General features: G+C 44.6%; 1 protein-coding gene and 1 long non-coding RNA gene across 3 annotated transcripts in view; both read left to right on the top strand.

The window, feature by feature from the left end:
- Nucleotides 1–3,805, top strand: part of LOC136792063 (uncharacterized) — a 35,254-nt gene extending 31,449 nt beyond the window's left edge. The window contains exon 5 of the long non-coding RNA XR_010835224.1: nt 1,819–3,805. This is a non-coding gene — a long non-coding RNA (uncharacterized lncRNA). The remainder of the gene's footprint in view (nt 1–1,818) is intronic.
- Nucleotides 3,806–9,071: 5,266 nt separating this feature from the next.
- The window catches only part of SLC9A2 (solute carrier family 9 member A2), an 83,835-nt gene continuing 67,365 nt past the window's right edge, over nt 9,072–25,541 (top strand). For both annotated transcript variants that reach the window (XM_059078901.2, XM_067007036.1), the window contains exon 1: nt 9,072–9,398. In XM_059078901.2, the coding sequence (XP_058934884.1) occupies nt 9,110–9,398 (289 nt within the window). In that variant the 5' untranslated portion in view covers nt 9,072–9,109. The remainder of the gene's footprint in view (nt 9,399–25,541) is intronic.

Genomic DNA, 25,541 nt, shown 5'->3' with positions numbered 1-25,541 from the left:
CAGTGTGTAATTGCTTTTATACTATACTTTCCATTGAGGTTTTCTTGTACCTCGACCCTTTCATTTCCTTTCAGTTTAATCAACTGGCACCTTAAATCGGAGTTTTAACGTCACCCCTCTTGGGACGAGAAGAGAGAAGAGGGACTGTCCCCCATGGGGTATAAGTGGGGAATGCTCTGCTGTGTCCAAAAATCGGGACTAAGGTGGCTCTGCCCCAAACCGTGCTCACCCTCAGCCTTTCTTGAGATGATCCTTTTGCTTTGCCCAACAACAGACTTGGACGGCGGGCAAACCTAGAGACACACCAAGCAGTGCTGCTTTGAAAAACCCACTCTACATGATGTTGTAAGCTATTATTTTGCTCATCACATGAACAAAAAAGGATATTCCGGAGAAGCCATCAATTGCTTGAAGAAGACTGGTTCCACAACTCCAGAAGCGGCCCCGGATGAACTGTCTTGGGTGTCCCACAGTCATTTTCACCTCAGGAGGGAAGCCATGCATGGGACAGTTATGATTTGTGCAGACGTTCTCAGGACTCCAGAGCAGAAAAAGCCAGTTCCCAGCTAGGACTTGTGTATTACAGGGCTCAATTTCTTTTTCCTTATCTGTATACTTTCCAAGAATGAGAAAAGCAAGTGAGAAAGACTAATGTAGAGAGTTTAGACAAAACTGCAAGGAGCAAGCAAACCTTTGACAGGGAGGAGAGTCATCGGTTACCTTGTAAGCAACTAATAAGTGCTGTGTAAAGTCATCTGCACAGATTTTCTTCCTCATAACATTCCTCAGAATTCCAAAATTGCAAAAGTACCTCTAAGCGATGTCTAGACCCAGAAGGAAGTAGGGTCCTAGAGGTCAGGGTGATTTTTTTTCTAAACAAGAAATTTTAAATTTAAATCTAATTTTTCCAAACTAGAAATTATTTGGAAATATTTTATTGATTCAGCACTACAGGGTATTTAAATCTTGCTCTAAATCTGTATAATTCTTGAAATGTATATGCTCATGTTAGGGATGAATTACTATTTAATACAAGTAGCACATTTGCTCAAGCACAGCATTCTGAAGAAATCCCAGGCTCTGTGCCATGCAAAAACCTCTTGCGATCCACATTTTTGGTTTATAAATTTGAGCTTTCAAGGCCAGTATCTTATAGGCAGTTCACTTGCTTCTACAGCCAGAACTTCCTTTGAGCTTGAGTTACCATGTAAGATTTATACCAACCCATGAGAACATGAGTTCCATTAATGAAAACACTTTCTGCTGCTATTACAAAGTCTTCAAAAATTCAGTTGAATAATCACGTGTTGAATGAATATGAATATTGAATGAACACATTCCAAAATTTATTTACATCATAAACCAAAGTATATATTAAAATAAACAAATTCAGAAAGAAATAAATTCAAACTGTAAACATTCCACTCTCTACTCCTGCTTCTTATCTTTTGAGCTGACTCCCCCCTAGTCCCCCAGTGGCATCTACCCTTGCTTCCACTGGCACTTGAGTCCAGTGATGCTACCTGATGTAACTGCCCCAGTCCACGTAATATTACAAGCACGCAACCTCGCACCTTCCCGCACGCCTGGTGAAAGCACAGTGCAGGTTAAGCCTGATCTCTGCCCACCGCATGCACAAGAGAATGTAGATACAGAAAACCCACCATTGAGCTGACTGGTCCCATTTTATATTCACAGTTATTAACCTCAAGTGTGCTCTCTTTCTGTTTGGAATTCATAATTTATATCCTTAGTCACCTCCTCTTCCATTCCCCTTGACAAATATTTCATATTCTCATTTTCTCCTCAAATCTCCAGGGCCTCTTTCCTCATCCTCAGTCGCGCTGGAAAATGCAAGTGATGAGACCAGAACTTGAGAAAGCTGCTCTCATCGCAAAGGCTCACCGACCTGCCCCTCTACCTTCCTTTCGCATCGCTGTGGATAAACTCCCCTCGCTTCTAGCCAAGCCCAATCCCTCCACCAGCACACTAAATACCATCTCTCTCAGCTAACCGGAATAGTGAAGCAATTCCCCTTTTCCTCCTCTAAGGCATTTATTTTTTCCCTTTCATTGGCTCATTCTCATCACTATGCACATATGCTGTTAGTTCTTCAATCTTTACAATTTTTTCTTTCTTTGACCTCATGTTTCCCTCTGGCTACTGTTCTATTTATTTCCTTCCCCATTCAGTAAAATCCCTGAAATAGATGTTGATACTGTCTCTAACTTCTCTCCTCTATTTCTTTCTTGACTCCATTCCCATCAAGATTTTACATCTGCTGCTCTACAAAAATTGCTCTTCTCAAGGTCCCCAAGCCGCCATGTTTCTGGATCAGAGGCCCTGCCTGCATTCTCATTTGGCTGGACCGTCAGTGGTGATGCTGACCGGCGAGCCTACACGAGCCTAGGCCCCTGAATAACCATGTGGGCTCCTCCTCCTTCTCCCCATTCCCACTGTGGACTGGACTTTAAAGGGAATGAAAAATTTCTATTAATTTAACCCAGTAAGGTTTTGGCTTTGAGTTTCAGCTCTGTCAATTAGAGGCTGTGTTTTCTCTGTAGTAGAAACTGGTATGTCCTAAATTAATACACCAATCTATTGGCTAATGCCTCACAGATTTATTTATTCATTCTGAGTCTCTTCCCTATACCCCAAACCTGAACCCTTCAGCCGCCTTTGGCATTTCCACTTGGAGGTCTAATATGCACCTCAAGCTTACTGTCTCCAAAGTTCCTGATAAACAGCTCTGTGAACCAGTTCCTCCACAGCCTTCCCTGTCTGTCCGAAAGAATCAGAACTTTCTTCAGGCAACGTCATTCTTCCAATGGCTCAGAGAAAAAAATGTTTATAGTTTACCTAGGTTTTTCTCTTTCTCTCACTTTCCAAATCTGAACTTTCAGGTTACAATTTAGCTCTACCTTCAAAATATATCCAGGATTCCAATATTGTCAGAATTCAACCATTTCTTACCACCACTCCAGCCACCACCTTGAATCCAACTAGCTTCGCCTCTTGTTTGGATTATTATAAAAGCCTCCTGACTTACAGTCTCAAGGCAAGAACTGGAAGAATCCTGCTAAAATAAAAGTCAGGTCATCTCTCCTGTTTCTGCTCAAAAGATTTCCCATGTTCGTGTAAAATGCCAGTGTCTTTGTCAAGACCTCCAGAGCCTTCCATGATAAAGCCCGTTTCCTCTGTGATTTTCCTACTTCTGAATTTCTACAAACCTCTGATATTTATTTCTCTGTGGTTTCTATCACATTTGATGCACTTTCATGGCTACGTAGGCACAGCCTTGCAAAGTAGAAAGAGACTTCTGTTCTAGTTTCAGCTCTGTTACTTAGCAGCTGAATAGCTTTTGATCAACTTTCTTAATTTTCCTGAGTCTTACATTTCTTATATCAAAACTGGAGGAAATAACACTCATCACACAGGATTACTGGTTTCTAGTGAGTAAAAAAAAAAAAATATGAAAGCTCCAAATTCATGCTGATATCATAATTATCATCACCGTCCTCCATCGTTATAATCACCGGCTTCATTAACATCACCAGTGCCACCAGCATCACCACTATCACCAGCACCACTGCCATCATCATGACCATTGTTCTATGGCATAGTGTTGAATGGTGTAGCTTCTGGGTTAAATTACCTGTATTAAAATCTTGACTAACTCTGTGACCTTGGGCACATTACATAATTTTTCTGTCTTTAATTTACACATTTGTGAAATGAGCTGTACTAAGAATATCTATACTGTAAGGTATTATGAATACTTAATGAGATGAATGACGAAGTGTTTGAAAAAGAGTCCATCTCGTTGTGTGTGCTCAGTAAACGTAGCCATTGCTAGTATTCTATCTTTTCTACCATGCTGTGTGGTCCTCAAGGGTAAGATTCATATGGCCCGTCTCTGTATCTCCTGCAGGAATGAATACCTAGCACTTAGTAGGTTCTCAAAAAGTTAAATAAATACTTGATGTTTGGTTGTTTGAAGAGGTAAATGGATGGATGGATGGACTGAAAACATAGGTCAAAGATAGGCATGGAGTAATGAAGCCCACAGTAAGCTTCAAGCCAATGTTGTCTCTTTAAGCTGTTTTCAAGTTTTAAGGCTGATCATAACACGGTAGGTGCTGAAGGACTGTACAAAGCCCAGAGATTCAGAAGTATATCCATTAGATTTTGCTCCTCCCCATTGGGAAAGTACTAGGAAACCACAGAAACAGTCAGCTGTGACCAGTCTGGACCACAGTTTACACTGGAGGCAGCTGATGAGATTTTCTCAGAGTAAACTCATTAAATAAAATCTGCACAAGCATGCTTTTTAACAGTGACCTTTGGACAGATAAATGGAAACTCAGAAAGCTTTAAGGAATTACTCATGATTCAAGGGAGTGGGAAGTGGACGGAGATGCTTAGATGAAGATCAGTGTTTTAAACTCTGCTCCTTTTTTTCCAGGTTTGGGTTTGGTCATATCTCTGTCTGTTTCCACTACGGTAGACATTGATTAAATTCTAGAACACTAAGCAAAATATACATTTGCAAAGATATTCCTCATCTCCAAAGGTGATGAGGTGAAACATCCAAAGATGTTTCTAGAAACATCTTTGCCATGATCCTGAAGGGTAGCAGGATATGCAGCCCCAAATCTGCCACTTTGGTATATTGATTATTTTGAGCTGTAGCCACTTGAAAAACAGCCAGTGCAGGGAGAGGCTTTCTCTGAACTTGCCTTCCCTGCCCAAGGACAGATCCTCTAAAAGGAACTCAACGGTCATAAATCTTCTCCCTGGACGTTTCCTCAACCAGGATAGATTGGTCACAGGAGAGGAGACTAGAAGTTGACATCAGACAAACTGTGTCACCAGCTGTCATATCTCCCATCTCTTCTTCTAAGGGCCCATTCATTTTTCCTAAAAATAATCTATTCTCCTCTAAAAGGCTGCATCCCCACTTCCCTTTCCCTACAAAGATGGTGTTTCATCCTGAATCTCACCCCGGAGAGGGATCATTTCTCCCTGGGTAACTCTCATGTATACATGAGATACACATGTTAATAAACTTGTTTGTTTTTCCCTTGTTAACCTTTAGGGGTCTCAGCTAAACACTCAGAAGGGTAGAGGGAAAATTACGTTTCCTCCCCCATAATCCCCTGAAGCACTCTTACTTATTGGGCTTCCAAACGTACCACGAGACTTTTAGTTGCAGGTGCCCAGCAGCTGTAGGGACTCTACAAATATATGTTGAATCGATGAATGAACGTGCCTTAGGTTGCATAGTGGGAAAGTACTCAGACGGTCCTATGGCTTGTCTTTTTGCTCTCTGACTGCATTGCACATCAGAGTTCAGACACAACGTGGCAAAGCTTAAAGGACAGGGCGTCTCTCCTCCCACAGGTGACATCAAGGTGCCTGAGGAGGGTGAGGAAGGATTTAGGTGTATGTCCTCTTCACACAGATGTGTTGGATTCAAATTTTAGATCTGTAAAGTCCTTTATGAGGAAAGAAAGTTTCCTATTCCAAGTCTCTCATTTTGTGGAGGAAAACTGAGGCTCTGAAAAACTTCCTGGTTGAATGTCTGAAAACAGAATCTCATCTTAAATAGACTAGGAGATGTTGATATTAAAAGTACCACTCGGGCTTCCCTGGTGGCGCAGTGGTTGAGAGTCCGCCTGCCGATGCAGGGGACACAGGTTCGTGCCCCGGTCCGGGAGGATCCCACAATGCCGCGGAGCGGCTGGGCCCGTGAGCCGTGGCCGCTGAGCCTGCGCGTCCGGAGCCTGTGCTCCGCAACGGGAGAGGCCACAACAGTGAGAGGCCTGCGTACGGCGGAAAAAAAAAAAAAAAAAAAAAAAAAAAGTACCACTCATTTATAACCTTGAATTTGCAGAAAGTAGCTTTTCAGATAGTAAAACATTTCTCTGCTGAAATGAAACAAATACCTCTGGCTAAAACGAAAGAGAGAAAAGCATTTAATTCCACGAACAGCAATAAAAACCACCAATAAAAACCAATAAAATACCACTGCATGATCCTTGATAGGGCTGCTCTCTAAGAAAAGGGCTCCAGCTTTTCGCTGAGGACTAAGCCTTAAAAAAAAAAAAAAAAAAAAAAAAAAAAAAAAAGGAAGCTAGTTCGGACTTTAAGACCTCAAATATAACAACAACAACAAAATTCAACAGTACTACAAGCATCAACTTTTTACAGGCAAAGGTTTTTGAATTGAAATATTATTATGAAACTAAGGGTTTGTGGTTGTACAATGCAGATTTCAAAGAAGGGGGAGTTAAGGTATGATTATAAAAATCTGTAAAGAAAAATAGTGTGAAATATCAGTTCTAACTATCGCTAGGTGCTCTCCTGACTATTATACTAGCACCTGACAATGGAGGCTTTCCCTGTCTCCCGTCTCCTGATCAAGCTCACACACAGGGCTGGACGCTCTGGGAGCCGCTGACCCGTGGAGAGGGTGCTGGCGCCGCGCAGCGGTGCAGGGAGGCCACTGCCACTTAGGAAGCCAGTAAAGTACAGTAATGGGTCGTGGTATCACCTTCAGGGGCTGAGTTCCAGTCATGGGGCCCTTTGAAGAAATGGCTCTCAGCCAAGTCCTTGTCAGCAAGCCGGTGCAATTTAACTCTTTCTTATCTGCTTTAGGGGAGAAATGACAAAAGTGTTTTTTAAACCAAGTTGTTCATCTTCCATGGATAAGAATAAATAAAAGAGCATTTTTCTAAGTGTAAAAAAAGGTTGATAACCTTTAGCTACACTAGCCTAGATTCATAAAGTTAAAGCGATCCTGGATTCTGTAGTCACTACAGCCACCATGGGCAGGAAGGCCTCAGACACGTAGATTTGTCATTCATCTTCCTGGGCCTGAGGCACAGTTATTCTTAAAAGTATTATGTGACTCAAACTTCTAGAAATTATTGTCTGAATGTGCCCGTGCCCTTGCCCTACCATTATTTCACTCGATGTGTAGAACTGGCCCGAGTCACTTACTGGAAATGAGACTTTATTCTGCTATGGCTTTTGTGGATAATTCCTATAATATTCTCCACTATTCTATCTGAAAGCACCTGAGAAACTGACCTGCTGTTTTGGGGCAAATAGTCACAGGGTGGAGGGTGGGATGGAATGAGTGTTACATGGACAGGCGTGGGCTTGAATTCCTTTTGGACCTTTATTTGATCTGTACACTTGGGTAAGTCTGTTTGCTTGTTTGATGGTTTTCAAACCTTTCTGCATCTATAATTCTTGACTTATAAAATGGGTACAAGAATGTCTGTCTCTTTGGCTTTTATGATTAACAACAACAACAAGAAAAATACAAGCAAAACACGTTGCATAGAGCTTCCCACGTAGAGATGCACTTTTTTTTTAAGCAGTTGTCATTTGCTGCTCCTTCCTTATGAGGAATGTGACACCCACCCTTTAATACAAATTTCCAGCAGATTTCCAGAAATTTTCCAATAGAGAAGAGGAGGCAGATTTTTGCATGGCTCCATGATTTGTTTTTGTTTTTTTTTTAAGAGGATAGAACATCCTTACATTCTGTTCTGTTGCACTTTTGAAACAGTTATGCTTTATAAAGTATTACGTGAACTGTTCTGTGCCAGCTCCTAGAATCCTCCCATTTTTATCCTGGACTTGTCTCTGCATTACTTTCAAGGTCCGAGGATGGCTGTTCCTTATATGGTTCTGTTTAGGTGGAGGATTCTTCTTCTTTTTTTCTTGTACCTTCTGCTGACATTTCACGGATTCCCTGTGTTAGAACTTTGAAAAGAAAATCTGCTTTGAATGTTGAACTGCAGGGTGTTTAATAGCAGGAGCCATGTTTGGACACATTTTAAAAAATGAGAAAAGAGAAGGATTTTATTTCCTAAATATCGAAGGGAAAATGGGTTCAGTTAATTGAGTGACAACTGGTCAGCTTTTAGGGTCCCTTCAGTTCCTGGTGATAAAGATGCTGGGACAGCAGATTGCAGGCAGGTCTAAGACGCCTTGTGCGAACCAGGAGGACTGGCTGCGCTGGCGGATGAGCCTCTTTTGGGTGCAGAAGAACCACGCTTCCTCCCCACCCCCACCCCGCGCCCTGACCACAGCCCGTCCTGTAATTAGCGGAGCCGGTCAATCTGAGCTCTCGGCCAATCACGGGCTTTCCACGAAATAATGGTGGTTTTGCTGTTCGCGGACATGGACACCTCGAAGCCTGAAAACAGAGAGGATGTTTTTCTTTTTCGTGACCGGGGCGGGGAGGAGAAAAGTGGAAGCGACAGGGGCCCGATGAGTGACACCCGTACACGGTGGAAAAGAAAAGAATGGGCTTCGATGGGAGCGTGGGAACCGGAGTTCTGCGCGGGGAGCTTCAGCGCCCCGAGAGCGTGCCCTGTGCGCGACCTGATTAAGCCCAGGAAGGGGAACGACAGGAGGCTTTTCTGAACCTTCCCTACGGGGCACGGAGGTCCGCGGGGCGCGGGCTGGGCCGGCGTCTGCGCCCGGCCCCGCGCCCCGGGTCCCCTGCGCGCGCCGCCTGGGTTGCGACGGCCCCTTCCCTGGATGGACTCCCGCCGCGGCCTCCGGGGCGGGGACAGCTCCGGCCGCGCGCGCGGCCCCTCCGCCCAGAGCTCGCCGGCTCCGAGGCTGGCGGGTCTCGGCGCGCGGCGTGGGCCCCCGGCGAGCGCGGCCGCCGCCCCCGCGGCTCCGGGCCCCGCTTCGCCCGCGGGCTCGGCCGGTGCGTCGCGCGCCCGCCCCGGGCCCGTCCTCCCGCCCCGCGGCCCCGGCGCCGCGCCCGCCCCGCCCCGCCCCCGCCCGCGGGCCGCGGCGGGCGGCGGACGGGACATGGGCCGGCTGCTGGCGGCGGAGGGCGGCTGAGGGCGCCGAGGCTCCGCGCCGTGGCCTCGCGTCCCGTGCGCGCCCACCAGGCGCCGCGCCCGCTCGCGGCGGGGACCCGGCCGGTGCGCGGCAGACCTCCGGCCCCGCGGCGGCGCCTCTCGCTGCCCGCTCCGTGCCGGGCCCGGCGGGCGGCGCTGCCCGCTCCGGGGCGATGCGCTGAGCGCGCCGAGGGCCGAGCTCTGGGACGACGGCGGCGGGTGGAGCCGAGCCCATGGAGCCGGCGGGTACCCGGCGGAGCCGGCGGACGCCGCCGCCGCTGCTGTTGCTGCCGCTGCTCGTGCAGGTGGCGGGGCCGGCGGGCGCCCTGGCCGAGACCCTGCTGGACGCGCCGCGGGCCATGGGCACCAGCTCCATCCCGCCCAGCCCCGCGAGCGTGGTGGCTCCGGGCACGACGCCGTTCGAGGAGAGCCGACTGCCCGTGTTCACCCTGGATTACCCCCACGTGCAGATCCCCTTCGAGATCACCCTGTGGATCCTGCTGGCCTCCCTGGCCAAGATCGGTGAGCGAGCTGGACCCGCGGGGTGCGGCGGGGACCAAGGCCGGGAGGGTGCCCGGATCGGCGAGTTGACCTCTGGGTCGTGGCCGCCTCCCCGTGGACCAGGGCAGTGACGACAGAGCAGCTTCAATGAAAGGGACCCCGGGAGGGGCGGTTTCATGCTTTGGCTCTTGAGTGGACCTTGGCCTGGAAATAGCCCCGGAGTTTTAACCCGTACAGACTTAGCGATTCGCGGCTTGCTCTGCCTGGAACGCCGAGTGTGACAGCCCTCTGCTAAAGCTGAGACCTCTTTACTGAGGAAGGAGGGCAGTGGCTGAAGTTCATGGGTCTCACCTACTGGGAGAGGGGCGCCAGCAGCACCCAGGCTAGAACGGTGGAAGCCCTGGATGCTTGGGAGAGAGACGTGCCTTGGCAGGGACGCAGACCCTGCCGTGCACCTGACTAGTGAGGGGCCTGGAAGGGGACCAGGGACACCTGAGTGCCTGCAGCACGACGGGGACGCCCTGTCTCCTCCCTTCCTCTGGGCCGAGGCTGTCACTCTCCAGGAAGCGTTTTCGTGGTGACTGAGGCCAGTGGAGCCAGATGCATGTTTAAAAATAATTAACCCACGTTTCCAAACTACATTTTAGTCTCCTTTGGAAAGCAGGAGCCTCCGAATGGACCTCATCTTCATTTATTTTCACCCCACATAAACTTTTGCTAGGATCGTGGAGCTTTACGTTATTTGTACCTTATATTTTAAATACCTTTTAATTTAAAATACGGCAACTACCGTTGTTGTAATGATTCCAAAAAGTTATCAGGTCGACAGAATTTATGCGTGATTGCGTCTGTTTTATACATCTGCTCCTTGAGAGGTCCCATGCTCTGAGGCCTCCATAAAGGATGAAAAGGAACATTGCTGCATCCCCAAGCCTAGAGATTGGTGGGAGAGATGGCACCCACGTACACAGCACCCCTAATCCAGGAAAGTGCTAGGTGGGATAAGACATTCAGAAAAGATGATAATGCGGTATAGGGAGAAGGGAAGCACTTCCTCATATGCCGAGGATGCATTTAAACTAGGTTAGCAAGGATGTGCAGAAGACGGTCAGTTGGAGGTGAAATGGAACAACATTCCAGAGAGGAATTAGCAGAGGCCTAGATTGAGAGGGAAGCGTAAAGCAGGGATGGTTTATAGAAAGTGCAGGGTGCAGGAGGTACGCCCGAAACAAACCTTCGATGTCAGATTAAGTTAACTAGATTCTGTTAATGGTGACCAAAGGAGGCATGTGCTATTTAAGGGCTTTGCAGCCTGTAATCGCCTGGTTTTGATATGGCTCTACTAGTTGAGTGTTTTAATTTCACCTGGGAAATGGAATAAGGGGGAAAGGGTGTCCCTGTCCATTATGCACGTTTGCATGAACTCGTTGCCTGTCATAGTAAACGCAGGTGCCATCTCATGCGGCCCTCACAGCAGCCCTGCCAAGTAGGAAGGGCAGATATTAATACCCACTCGGTAGAGGTGGAAACTGAAACTCAGAGAGTTTGCCCGAGTTGCCCACGGACGCACGAAGTGCGGAGCCAAGCGCGGGCTCTGTCTACTCTTTCTCTCTCTGAGCCTCTGTCACCGGAGGGGTGCTTTCAAGGCCCTGTTTCCATGACCGCGTCTCTGTTGCCATTTCTATTCAATTACAGCTCTTTCTTCTGTTCCTCACTCCTGATGATTTTAATCCGATCAATCACACTAATAACAGCCGCTAGTAGTCACTTAAGTTCATTATCTCTAATTTTCACAACCACCCGGGACAGGTATGATGACCCGCGCGTTTCAGACACGAGGAAACTGAGAGCTGGGGAGGTAACCTTGCTGCCGGATGGTGAGCCAGAATTCCAGCCAGCTCTGCCCGGTGACTCATCTTCCTGTCTACCCTGGAGGCTTGTTTGGTGTCAGGGTTAAATGAGAAGAGATCTGTATACCCTTCTTAGGACAGTGCTGGGCCTGCAGTGAGTGCTGAATATGGTCACCATGAGGGGTGGTGGACGGGTAGCAGGACTTACTCAGCCAGTTTTCTGCCACTACGGTTCCTTTTCCCCTGGACTGGGCTGCCTCTTGCATTTTCCTGCTTCTGTTTTAGGCTCTGCCTTTTCCAAGCGTTCTTATTCTGAGCGTTGCCTTTTTACACTTGCTTTTTTCTATCACAATTCTGTTCCTCTTACGTGACGTTATCATGTTCATGGTACGGTATTTTATTAGAAGGCCTTCTTGCTTGTGTGAGCTCATAGGCGTATTTATCTGCCTGTGGGCAGTTTTCTCATCCAGATGTGTTTCTGTTCCCTGGCACTTGCTGTCCTGCCTGTCTCTTTGCCTGTACCCAAAGTGGACCTTCTCTGACTACTGTTTCCTCTTTCCTCCCTGCACCTGAGGTGGCGCCAAGATGGAAACAGACAGATGTTCGTGTATCCCAGCCAGAACGGTCAGCGTGGAGTGGAGGCCGCCATGGTGGGGTGAAGGCTACGGTTCTCAGAGAAATAAGTGTAGGCTGCCAGCACCAAAAGCTAGTGCTTGAGGGTCTTTTCTAGGTGCTGCCTTGATATAATCCAGCCCTGTCCTCCTGCTGTGGCTCTGATCCTAGAGGACCTGGGAAATGCCCAGGGATCCCCCCTCTACCTCCCCTAGGCCCTCAACCTTCTTTTTGGCTTTGGAGAAGACTGTGCCGGTACCAAGGGCACTTTTACAGCCCATTAAACTGTGGTCTGGCCATTCAAATTCTATTTTAACTCTTGCACTGGAAAACCTATTGCTTTGGCAGGACTCATATGACTTAATTGGCTCACATTTGGGTAGGGTGATGAACTGAGCAGCGGGCGGGGCGGGGGAGGATGTGAGGCTATAAGGTAACAGGAGTGTTAACGCATGCAAAATGCCATGGTTTCTATTTGGGGTACTTTTATGCTGTGTACCTAATGTACCTGCGCTTACCTGCCCCAGAGAACATGGAGAAACGTTGCTAGTGATTAAGCTGACCGGGGATCACAGATTGCCCCCAATGGAGGCTCTTAATAGCATTTGCAGGAGGTTGAAATCATGCCCGAGGGTGAATTCAGAATCGTTTTTCGAGATTGCTGCACAATATAAACTTAGAAATAACTACAGTCAGAAGTGAGAATGTGCATTTTTGGCAGAGTATTGAATGATTCAGCTTTTCGTTGCTTTTCTTGATTATCAGGGATACTCGACTTTCTAATTGTTGGGTCAAAAAGAAAGTTCTGTAGAAAAGAAAGTCTCCTAAAATGATGACGGTGGTGATGTTGTGTATGTGTGTGTGAAGTAGGTTAAATAAATAGAAGAACATAGCAAATTCAGTCCTCCTTTGAAAAGTCCTTAAAAAAAATTTTGGCAAGAAACATCTCCCAATTTGTTTTTCCCTTAGATCCTCATGCATGTGAACTCTTATTGTTCTTTCATTTTGAATGTTTATATTTCAAATGAACTGTTGATTTTTTAAACAGTTATAAATGCTCACTTCGCTTGGTAAATCCTGTATACAGGGATGGAGTTCTACAGCTTGGAATACTAGGTAGCCAAAGAATGAAGAAGAGAAAATTTTCCTAGAGTGTTCTAAGATCGTGTCCTCTGATATCCTTGCCCATGACGTGGGTCAGTGAGATTTGTCCTAAACTGGGTAAACTTGGGCATGCATTCTACCTCTGTTCAGGGTGCTGGGACAAAGCAGTGGGTCCCCTGCTGTTTAAAGTAACAAAGCCCCCTTCTGTGTCCTCAGGGGTTCCCCAGACACCCCCTCATTTATCTTGCAGTCTTGGGAAGCTGGCCTGTTTCCCTCTTCTAGGTGTCAGCTCTCATCTGCTCTTTTCACTTCCTTTACCCTTGAACTTGGGCTTAGGATGCAGCATTTTCCACTTCTCTTCATCCTGTTGTCTTGAAATCAAATAACTTGTATTATTATTTTAAGGGAAAGACAAAGTAATTTGGTCCATGAAGGTTTCTCCTGTGGGCTCCAGACTATCCTGAATTTAAAATAGAAACCAGACTTTCTTTGGTTACTATCCACCTGATTACTGAGATCCTGCTCTCTGGAAAATCCTATCCTTGCCTTTGATCTGTTTCTTTTTGTCATATTTTGTTTTCCTGAAGCACATTTACTGGCTGGTTGGTCAGTGGATGAAGCTCACGGTCTTCACTTATTATTTGAACCACATCTCACTTTGAACATACGCCTAAAGCCAGGCCCTCCTGTTGGCCTGTGTTTGTTCCTGACAAAGCTCAGAGAAGACTTCTAATTTCTTACTCTCTCAAAACCTCCAACTCTTTCTATTGGGCCAGCCATACATTTCCTGTTTTCTGTCCGAAGGATGACTTCAGTGGGTCTCTTTCTAAAGACTGTTTCAGGTGTCTTCTAGAATTATCACTGCACTCTACCACAGACATATTTTTGTACCTTTTAAAATAATAGCAGGTGATTTTCTACCAAAAATATTACTCTTTGTATCAGCTTTAAGAATGAGAATAATGTTTATCATTAATAAGATGCTTTATTTTTTACACAATTCTTTCATATAGCTTGAAGCCCTAAAGAGGTATACAAAGAACCTTTTGTGTAAACTTATTTGTTTCTTGTAGGGCTTTAAAAACTCACTGTAAAACCAAGTGAATTGGATGGTTTGTATATGGGTAGATTTTCACCAATGATTTAATTGTTTTAAAGTTTATAGTTCTGTTTGGCTTATCTCTGTCCTCTTAGTTCAGTTTTGGAATCTGTATTTTTATTTTTCTAGAAAGTCATTATTTCATTTGTGTTTTTAAGTTTATGGGAAGAAATTTATATTTTATGATTTAAAAAATCTCCACTTTGTGTTTAAGTTCTACTTTAGTATTCCTAATATTGTTATTTTTATCTTTCTTTACTTTGATCAAAATCCATAAAAGTTTATGAATTTTTCTGGTTGGCTTCTTTTTCAAAGAATTAGATTCTGGTTGGCTTCTAATTGATCAATTCCTGAACTTTATTATTTAGTTACTCCTACTTTATTTGGGTGTATTTTGTTATTTTTTTAAAAAATTGTTGAATTAAAGCTTAGCTCATTAATTATTGAATTTACTTGCTTTCTGATATGTTGACTGCCACCTTACAAGGGTAATTAATCCCTGAAAAAACACAGTTGAAAACATATTTAACATTGTTTTCAATATTTTCAATGATAAATATTTTTATGAACTCATAAGCTCCACAGTTGGCATGGCTAAATGACATTAGTCTTATTAAAATGGACAAAGGTATTTCAGTAGTTTACTTTAGTTGTTATAACTTCTAATAAGCCATTTTCCCTTAATACATTTTTTCAAAATATGACTACTTGTTCTCATTAAATTCAAAGCAATGAAAAACTGACACTTGACTATGTTACAAACAAAACATATTCATGATACTCTAAGTTATGTAAATTTATCTTTATTGCAAATTATAATAACAATAAACAACATGGCAAAGACTAAAGAATTCAGGGAGATGATGCAACTATCTGTATTCTGAGGAGAAGTTAACACAACATATTAGTGATAAAACTGAAACGATGACTGCGTGATGTATCAGCCACCAATTTAAAGTCTATAAAATCCAACTTGGTCTTTATAAAGTCACATAAATGCTTTATGAGATGAAATAGGAGTATTAAATGAAACTTCTTAAATATGAATTCTCATGATCCAAATGGGTCTAACTTAGAGGAATGGCAATATATGTATTTAAGGCTAGAAGTATATCCTTCTGATCCTATTTTAGTTGCATTGCATAGATTTGATATAAAGAGTTTTTGCTGTTCAGTTTTCAGTATTTTTAAATTTCCTTGAGATTTTTTTTTTTATTGTAGCCCGGTAATTATTTAGAATTGTAGTAGTTCATTAATAAACACATAGAGATGTGTGGTTATTTTTTATTTTGTTCATATTTTAGTCCATTTTGGTTATATAGACCTGATTGATTTTTTGATATTGATTGAGATGTTCTCTGTGACTTAATAGGTGGTCATTTAAAAATACATTTCAAGGCTTGCTTGAAAAAGATTGTGTATTCTCTCTTTATCGTGTGCAGGGTTTTATACAGGCACATGTGCACATATACAGACATACATATGTACATACCCACAGAGGACTAGATGAAATTTCAAATTACGGTATTCAAATCTTTAATAGCGTTACTAATTTTGGGGGCTACTTTATCTTTTAGGTTCTGGGGTACATTAAAGTCAACCTCTAAGATTGTGATGTCAGTTGCTGTTTGTAATTTTTTGCTTTATATAGCAATATTTTGACGGTATGTTACTAGGTACATACTAGTTCAATATTGTTATATCTTCTGAGTGAATTCTTCCTTTACTTTTTTTTTTTTTTTTTTTTTGCGGTATGCGGGCCTCTCTCTGCCGTGGCCTCTCCCGTTGCGGAGCACAGGCTCCGGACGCCCAGGCCCAGCGGCCATGGCTCACGGGCCCAGTTGCTCCGCGGCATGTGGGATCCTCCCGGACCGGGGCACGAACCCGTGTCCCCTGCATGGGCAGGCGGACTCTCAACCACTGCGCCACCAGGGAAGCCCTTCCTTTACTTTTTAAGTTACGTATTAACTTCTCTATTTTAAATAATTTTCTTGTGGCTCAGAGTCTATTTTTTATTATATTCCTACTGCTATTCAAAATAAACTTCATTTTGCATATGTATTTTTTTCTGTATCTATGTTTTTCACATCTATATTTTCCAGACATATCTTTTCCCTTACCATAACTATCAAATCAACTGGGTAATTTTCCTTTAACTGTAGCTCATTAAACCACTTGTAGCTGATTTTGTATCTTTAATTTAAAATTTCAAATATCTGTAGTTTAAGGAGACATATAATTACATGTATTGTGCGTAATGATATATTTGGACTTTGCTCTCTGTTTACTGTGCTTTTACTCAGTGTCTTCAGTTTTCTTTTCTTGCCATATTTTGGCTTAGTCAGATTTTTCCTTCATTTTTTTATGCATTATCATACATTGTGTTTCTATTCCTTTTGTGGTTACACTTCAGTTTTAATATGATTACCTGCTTTAGCAGGAGCCAGGCCAGACTGCCTTGGCTCACGTCCCAGTTACATTTTCCTACATATTTTGTAGTTGTATGATTTTTGGCGCATAACTTAAATTCTGAGATGTTTTCCGGGATGTTTACTTGGTAGTGGTCTGTTTTCCTCATGTTGTGAAAGGTTCTTACAAAATGGTTTTGAGTGTTCTTGCTGGGACCCAGGGTTTCAGTGATTGGTTTTTAGTGTTAGCTTGATTTTAGCTTGGTTCTCAGTTTGGCTTTCCTATATGACTCAAGAATTTTGTTTTCCTAAATGACTCAAGGTAAATAGATCTTATATATATCTTACAAGGTGGGGTAGACCTTGAATTTTATACTTCACAGCTGAATTTTTCCTCTGCCCAAGGCCATAAAAAGTTGACATGTTTCCTTCCATTTTTCCTGGCTATAGGCGACTTTTACTATTTATTTTTTTATTTAGGACAGAGTAGCTCTTGGAACTCGGGAATTTATGCATGAGTCCTTCCCTTACTGGTGTGAAGTCACATTTCTTGTCCTCATGTAGGTATTCAAACGCCAGATCCTGGCACACAGGGCAGGTATTTTGTCTGGAATCCCCCTGGTTCACTGTGGCTTGAAATCCTACTGACATCTCTTCTTTTGATTTCTCTCCTTATTCCTGGCTTCCTACACATTTTCCTTTCTTTTGAGTGTGGCTAGATATCAGTCGTGTATGTTTGTAGTGAGAGGAGGCTCTGTGTCCACATTGTGGGATTACTCAGTAACATTTTACATGATGCTTTAAAAAAAAGGGCTTTCTATGTAATATTTAAAGTCCGTGGATATGTCCTGCTTATGGGTTCTCTTTAATGTAAGGTGAAAATAGTATGCATTTTCCTAGTTTTTCAGTATGAAGAATTCGAGTATTCTGCCTTTGTTTTATCTGCTATATTTCCATACTTGGATAGAAGAGCAATAGCTCAGCAGTTGAAGAAGTGTTGGACCCACATTTTGGAAAAGATATGGAAGTAGGAAGACCCTGTTCAGTCCCACCTCCGCCATCACCTTTGCGTTGCGATCCCGGCACGTCTTCCCTACTTGGTTCTTGCATTTAATTAGTAGAAGTAGGGATCTGTATCTGTGTCATCTGTTTAATATTTCCATGGGGATAATATGAGATACTCTGTAGGGAAGGAAAACATTTACAACTAAGATTTTACTTCTATGGCAAAAGAAACTTAGGCCAAGAGAAAGGTGTTCATTACATTAAAGTGTTGTGTGAACATGGGTGTCTTGTCGTGCTAAATGAGACACGCACAGTTAGAGTTTACTGTCTTGCAGTTGCATCTCTTAAATGTAACGAATCATAATTGATGTACTTCCTGCAACAATCCTGCACATTGTTCATCACTGTCCAAGGGCTTTTTCTTCATCTTGACTTTTATAGTTTTTTCCTGTTTGAAGATGTGTGTATTCCTCTCCCTCTTCAGTAGTTCCAGGAGAGGGCACAGGAATCTCTCTGAAGGCCTTCTTTGTGGTTGTGACAAAATCATATATATTTTTTTTTTTTTTTTGCGGTACGCGGGCCTCTCACTGTCGTGGCCTCTCCCGTTGTGGAGCACAGGCTCCGGACGCGCAGGCTCAGCGGCCATGGCTCACGGGCCCAGCCGCTCCGCGGCATGTGGGATCTTCCCGGACCGGGGCATGAACCCGCGTCCCCTGCATCGGCAGGTGGACTCTCCACCACTGCGCCACCAGGGAAGCCCCAAATCATATGTTTTAATTTCTTTTAACTTAATTTTTTAATTGGAGTCGAGTTGATTTCCAATGTTGCATTAGTTTCAGGTGTACAGCAAAGTGACTCAGTTATTCACATACATATATATGTGTGTGTATATATATATATATATATTCTTCTTCAGATTCTTTTCCCTTATAGCTTATTATAAAATATTGAGTATAATTCTCTGTGCTATACAGTTGGTGTAGCGACTATGGAGAACACTATGGAGGTTCCTTAAAAAACTAAATATAGAAATATAGAGGTACCATATCATCCTGCAATCCCACTCCTGGGCATACATCCGGAGAAAACTGTGATTCAAAAATATACATGTACCCCAGTGTTCACTGCAGCACTATTTACGATAATCAAGACATGGAAGCAACCTAAATGTCCATCAACAGAGGGATGGATAAAGAAGATGTGGTACATATATATACACCACTCCTCCTCCTCCTCCCCCTCCCCCTTCCTTCATATATACACATATATGCGTGTATATGTATATATATGCATATATATGTGTATATATGTGTGTGTACACACACACACACAGACACACACACACACACGATGGAATATTACTCAGCCATGAAAAAGAATGAAATAATGCCATTTGGAGCAACATGGATGGACCTAGAGATGATCCTACTAAGTGAAGTAAACTGGACAAAGGCAAATACCATAGGATATCGCTTATATGTGGCATCTAAAAAAAGATGATACAAATGAACTTATATACGAAACATAAGTAGACTCACAGACACAGAAAACAAACTTATGGTTACCAAAGGGGAAATCGGGGGAGGGATAAATGAGGAGTTTGGGGTTAACAGATACACACTACTATATATGAAATGGATAACCAGCAAGGACAAAGTCGTATTTTAAAGGTGAATTTCATGTCATTCCTTAGTGTCGGCATCCAAAGGCTCGCGTGTGGAAAGACAGAAAAATCAAATTCACCGTTACGTTTAGCAATCTCAACTGAAAAGTGAAACAGAGTACACATGCCCACCCTGCATTGGAGGAACGCCTCTAAGGCAGCCTGAAGGTTTTGTTAACCGCTGGACTCCCCTTATAGAGGCACAGGGCCGTGAAACTCCCCGTCGCCATATTTCCGTGACTCTGCCACTGCTGTTTCTGCTGCTCCGGATTCCTGAGCTTGTTTCCTGTGATCCACGGGCTGGGAAACCTGAGGGGTGCGCTGCGCCCCAGCACAGTCTTCTACTGGGGCGTGGAGGGCGGGGATGGGTGAGGCTGGGTGGTCCCGCTATGGTGGCTTCTTTCATAGACTAGCAATAGCTAACAAGGATGGAGCCTTATTCCATGCCAGGTATTTGGGTCAGGTGTGTTACACCCGTGATCTTATTTAATCCTCACAGCAACTCCGGGAGGGGGGCACCATTAGGACCCCCGGTTTTGAAAATTAGATGAGGAAACAGGTTCAGAGAGCCTAGGTGTCACAGCCGTGAAGCGGAAGGGGTGGGTCTGCGGCAGGTGTACTCGGTGACTCCGCCGCGCCTCAGCCTGTCACCCTGCCTTCCGTGGAGACGGATATGAAGTTCTAGACCTCCGCCCGTGGTCTCCGGAGCGCCTTGCCGTGCCTCGTCTTGCTCGCCCTTAACCTGGACCCGGGGGCCTGCGCTTGAGTTTCCTGCTGGAGCCTTATTACGTCGTTTGGACCGTCTCAGATTTTCACTGTGAAGTCGGACAAAAATAACATCCTGCCTGCTTCGTAGGGTCATTGTGTGGACCAACTGAAATAATACGTGAAAGCAAGTTGTGACTGCAGAGTTAAGGCGAGTGTGATCTCACGGGGACTCTGCACTGCGTAGGACAGAAGGCGCTACGAGAAGGCAAAGTCACCTCACTCCTAAGCAGTATCAGAGCTAGAACGTGCATCTAAAATTCCTGAATCTAGGGCTTCCCTGGTGGCGCAGTGGTTGAGAGTCCGCCTGCCGATGCAGGGGACACGGGTTCGTGCCCCGGTCTGGGAGGATCCCACATGCCGCGGAGCGGCTGGGCCCGTGAGCCATGGCCGCTGAGCCTGCGCGTCCGGAGCCTGTGCTCCGTCCGCAATGGGAGAGGCCACAGCAGTGAGAGGCCCGCGTAACACAAAAAAAAAAAAAAAAAAAAAAAAAAATTCCTGAATCTTGGTCCAGCCTTTTCCACCTCCCTAGCTTAGGGAATGTAGAATTCTAATGCTTTTGAAATATATTTTTAACATATTAAGGATTCATAGGTTAGAGGTTCAACCCATTATAACTTGAGCTACCATGTAAATTTTAACAGGACAAAGTTCTATTTCAACAGATTTACAGGAGAAAAGATGTTAAATCTGTTTCACTGTTGCACACGCATATACACTTACTGAACTGCTCACGCACACGTGCACATGGACACATATGCACACTTTAGGACGTAAGCTCCATGAAGGAAGGGAATTTATCTATTGGACTCACTGTCTAGAACAGTGCCTGGCACGTAGTAGGTACTCAATAATCATCGTGTAAATAAATAACTGAATAATGTTTAAAGATACTTTTTGTTGCATCTCACTTAAATCAGGTGGTAGCGAAGGTTACCATGCATCCTGGTTTGTCCATGGTGTTCATGGTTTACATTTCTTGTCCTAGCATATATCTTCATACTGTGCCCTTTCCCTCGGAAATATACTAGCTTGTACGGTAATTCACTCGGTCACTTATCATGCATCTGTGTTTATTGCATATGCTTGGAGTGGTGTCTTGGGCTCTGTTGCCCAAAAATCTGAGCTCACCCACTTACTAGCTGTGGATCCGGGGGTGAGTTAAGAAACCTCTATAACCTCAGTTATTTCATCTGTAGGATAATGACAGTGGCTTCCTGATAAGGTTGTTGGGAGGATACGGTTAATCCGCTTAGAAAACTTGCTGCCTTACAGGCCTTGGAGATTTGGTTAGCCCTTGGATGAGAACAGATGTCCTGCTTCCTTCTGCAAAGCCTCAGAGCACTATGCCCCCCAAAGTCTCTCCTGTCCAGTGGTTCTGTAGCAAGTCGTCAGATGGTCTAGATGCTCCCGTATCCTGCTGTGGGTGTTATGCAAAGGTTTCTCTCTAAATCATGTATATTTTGGTTTCTGATGTTGCATACATTTAAAAATCGTCATTCTGCTTTTGTAAGCTAATTTGCAATGGACAAGAAAGTGCTTCATTTTATGCCAGCTTCCTGTCTTGAAACTGAAGACTCAGGGTCAGGTGAGCCCTCCTCTGCAGGGGCAGCCTCTCTTCCAGACCCTCATCCTGACACCCCTGAGCTGCCGACTCTACTCAGTGTCATGGGGGGTCCCCAGACATGTCCACTCACACAGAGGCAGGGGAAATGCGCTTTTCAGTAGATTTCCACGTCCCTTTGTGTACAGACGGGGCTCCTTTAGGAATCTGGATGGGAAAGAGTTTTGAAACAAATGCTACCCGAAGTCATTACTGCTATTTTAAAACTGTCCACCGACCCTCTCTATCACCAGTATCCTAAAGCAGAATTACATGTTGGCTGACTGTACATCTTCTCTAACAAAACACTGGAATGGTGAGGAGGAGGGATGATGAGAAATCGCAGCCCCCGCCCCCCCTTCCTGTCTGATTGAAGTTTCCCTTCTGCGGGGCTGGGAATGATACACTGTTGATATCCGCTGGTCTCCGTAGGAGAATGGGCATCATTCTTCGTGCCTTCTCTGGCGAACCGTCCGTAAGGCCGGGAACATGCCGCCTCTAGCTTGAGCTCACACTTCTAAGGGAATTAGAAAATATACAGGCCAGCCTGCAACAGCCCCGGCGCCCGTCTCTGCACCCCGTTGGTCCCGGCTGAGTTGCTGTAGAGCTTTTATCACTATCTGACGTGTGGCTGTTTGTTTATTAGCCGCTCTGTACTCACTGCCCCCGCCTCCTCCTGTAGAGGTTTCCGGGATTGATACGTTGTATCTTTTGTGTTTGTCTACCTCTGTGGAGCTTGGAACGCTGGGTGGTACAACCTACCATGTCTACATTCTCAATACTGTTTTATATTTTCAGTTGTTTGACATCTAGCATCAGTGTTGCTTCTCACAGGAGTCTTTCCTTTATTTTTCCTCATCCTTAACCCGGGTTTTAAGTGCTAATGGTTTTGCCAAAGGGATCGGTTGATTTGATAGCTAATGTGTGTATTTAACGACTTTGCTCTCTGCAGTGACTTTTGTTTGTATGTTTTTTTCTTTTCGTTTGGTCTTGCTGTTTTCAGTTTTGTGTTTTGAAGTCACGTGGCATCAGGGGAGTTGTTACTTACTGATCCTAAATCTTTGGACAAATGTACATGGTTGGCAGGACCCTGGTCCTCCGTTTTTCCACTGAGGGCGTTAGTAGGTTTGACTGTTATCTTGATGAAGCATATGATGAAGGTGGAGCCCTAAGAATGTACGTAACGATCCTTCAGTTTCCTACATCCCGATGCTCCTTGAAACCCTGGTGGTCTTTGCAGTGAAAGGCAAATGGTACCACACGTGGGTGTTTGAAGACCACTGAGCTGGTAATCAGAGGCCAGGGAGGAAGCAAAGTGGACAAAAATGTTATGGCTCTAGGACGTTTGGAAAAGAGTGTGAATTTGCCAAATAGGGCACTTTCTTAGTTTAGCCCGAGGCCCCAGTATGCCCATAGGTCCCCACCATGTAAATCACTGCTGACTAGAGTTGAGTGCAAGAAACCACTTGACTGAACAATGAAATCAGGTAGCAATTACCGGCACTTGTGGGTTCCTTTCCTATACTCTGATCTGCTTATTTTAAGCAAGTGGTCAATTTGTTTGGAAGGCAGGCTCTTCAAGGACTGAAAACCAAACAGAAAATAAAACTCTGGCACAAGGTGGTCGGGTGGATGGGGTAGGCTCCCTGGATAGCCTTGTACAACTTCACGATGACAGCAGGCAAACAGCAAAACCCAAATGGCCATAACTCATTGCCCAACGCATGGGCTCAAAGACAAATCCCAGGATTTAACATCCAACCCGGGGCAATAAAAGAAAAATTGCTTTCAACTGTTGCCCTGCACGGAGAATTTTGAATCTAGGTTACAGTTTTATCAGCGCTTCCCAGCTCAGAGCTTCCTCCCTCCCTGCCCGCCCCCGTCTGCCAGCAGGCTCTACAAAGGGTCTGTTCTGCGACAGTCACCAGAACTTGACAACTCCCTGGATTCTGTAATTCCCCCTAAACACTGGAAAGCTTTTACCCTCCGAACGATCTCTTCCAAACCTAATCCTTTCTTGGTCAAACCCCTTCTGTCACTAAAATGGAAAATGAAGAGAAAAAAGAAAAAAGAACAAAGATGGGGGTCTAGAGCCACAAGGAGATGAAACCCAGTCAAATTAAGGGTGCTGAGCACCGAATGAGGGCTGCAGGATTTGCTTCATAGTCGTACAATCTAAACCTGCAATCCCGCCGGAGGCAGAACAAGTTCTGCCACCGTTCTGAGCCGCAATTCACATGAAACACAAGCTGGAGACTTTTCTAAATAAGAATACTCAGCGTCTCAGCGTGGCCAGGGCCGGCGCTCAGCATTTTTCCAGCAAGGATCTTGTTTCCCACCTGGCTGTGTGAGAAACTCCCCCAGATCACTTTACTCCTCCGGATGAGATACGCGTTGGGAGGCACGTATTTCACGCCCAGGCGTCATGTATGCAGAAATACTTTGACGACTGTCCAGTGTCATGGTTATTTCTTGAGGCAGAGTTGCTGCCTTGGTGAGCTTTGGGGGTGATCTTTGCCAGGCTGTCTGTCTGGATGGTGCGGGATGTGTATCCCACCTCGGCTGCACTGTGCTCACGGAACATTTTGCAAAATTGATACGATACAAACCTCACGTCGTTCCGCTGTTGGCTGCCCTAGAATCTGAGTGTGCTGATAGCAAGAACTGAACATCCTTGGAACCCATCCCCCTGTCCCCTTGCTCCTGTGGCTTCAGGAAGGAGAGTATGACCCGTTACCAGAGTAATCCAAGATGGTCTGTTTGGCAGGAAGTAGCCAAGGCAGTAAAGTACATAAGTGGTTTTGGTTTTTTGAAAGCCAGCTAGTGGTAAACAACTGAACAGAAAATTCAAAACCATAAATAACTCTAAGGAAGACGTGAGAAATACGATTACAGAAGAGTACAGTGTGTTTGTTTATTTATTTACTGTTTCTTCACTGGTGTCCCTCAGACTTCAAGCACAGTTTCTTATCTTGGAAAGGAAGAGATTGATTTGCTTTTTACAAGATCGTTATGCAAAATAATTATCATACGTATACTTTACACTGAGGCTGATTAGCCAGCGAGTCTCTTGCATGTCCATCTCTTGGAAAATCCCTGGACAGATAGTGACCTTGTGGACCATGGACGTAGCCCTCTAGTGAATGGGGCCTGTGCTTGTCCTTTCATTGGAATAGATTTTAAAGAGATATTGGAGGGTTCTAGAAATTCCGTGAGGCATAAGATGGGGGGCTGTGTCAGTGGGTTGTTTATTTTGCCATGTGTTCCTCCCAAACATCTCCATGGGTGGGACCAAAGAATTCTGTCATTTGAAGGGATAGCTTGTTATTTTTTCGATTTGTGACTTTTCCTGAAATCCAGAGAGATATAGTCTCCCCCTCCATATGTATGTGTATATATATATATATATATATATATATATATATATATATGAGTGTGTGTGTGTGTATATAGATAGATAGATAGATAGATAGATAGATAGATATAGATAAAGCAGCATCTCCAGCTGCCTCTGCCTTTGGCCCCAGCAGATGTGTCCTTTTGTGACAGGAACCTCTCCGTCAGCTTTGGATACAGTATCTCACATGAAGCACCATGAACCTGAAGGGCTTCATGGATGACTCTGTGTGTGTGTGTGTGTCCTTGTCTGCGTGTGTTATGCACACCGCCACACACACACAGACACACACACAGACACACACACACACACAACTTTTAAGTCTGTCATGAGGCTGCCAGTTAAAAAACTAAATGTGAAATTTCTAGCTATGGATGTTTGCAGAGTCTATGCAGCAAAAATACTTTTCCTGCTCATTAGATACAGGCTAATTCTCTGTGCCCAACTCCTTATACAGAGGAGTATATAATACTGGGGACTGATCTCATCTGACTGGTGACCCAGGAGTAGAAATGATGAGTCTGAGATTGAAGGATGGTTCAGCGCAGGTGGTGATGAGACCAGGGCGTGAGTCGAATCCGTGCCCAGCCCTGGCTCCAGGCTTGGATCAGGATATGACCGGCCTCCAGTGGACAGGAAACTCCCAGGCCAGTGGCAG

The sequence above is a fragment of the Kogia breviceps genome, chromosome 11 (genome assembly GCF_026419965.1).
Source record: "Kogia breviceps isolate mKogBre1 chromosome 11, mKogBre1 haplotype 1, whole genome shotgun sequence".
NCBI lineage: Eukaryota > Metazoa > Chordata > Mammalia > Artiodactyla > Physeteridae > Kogia > Kogia breviceps.
This window is presented reverse-complemented; position numbering and strand designations above follow the sequence as displayed.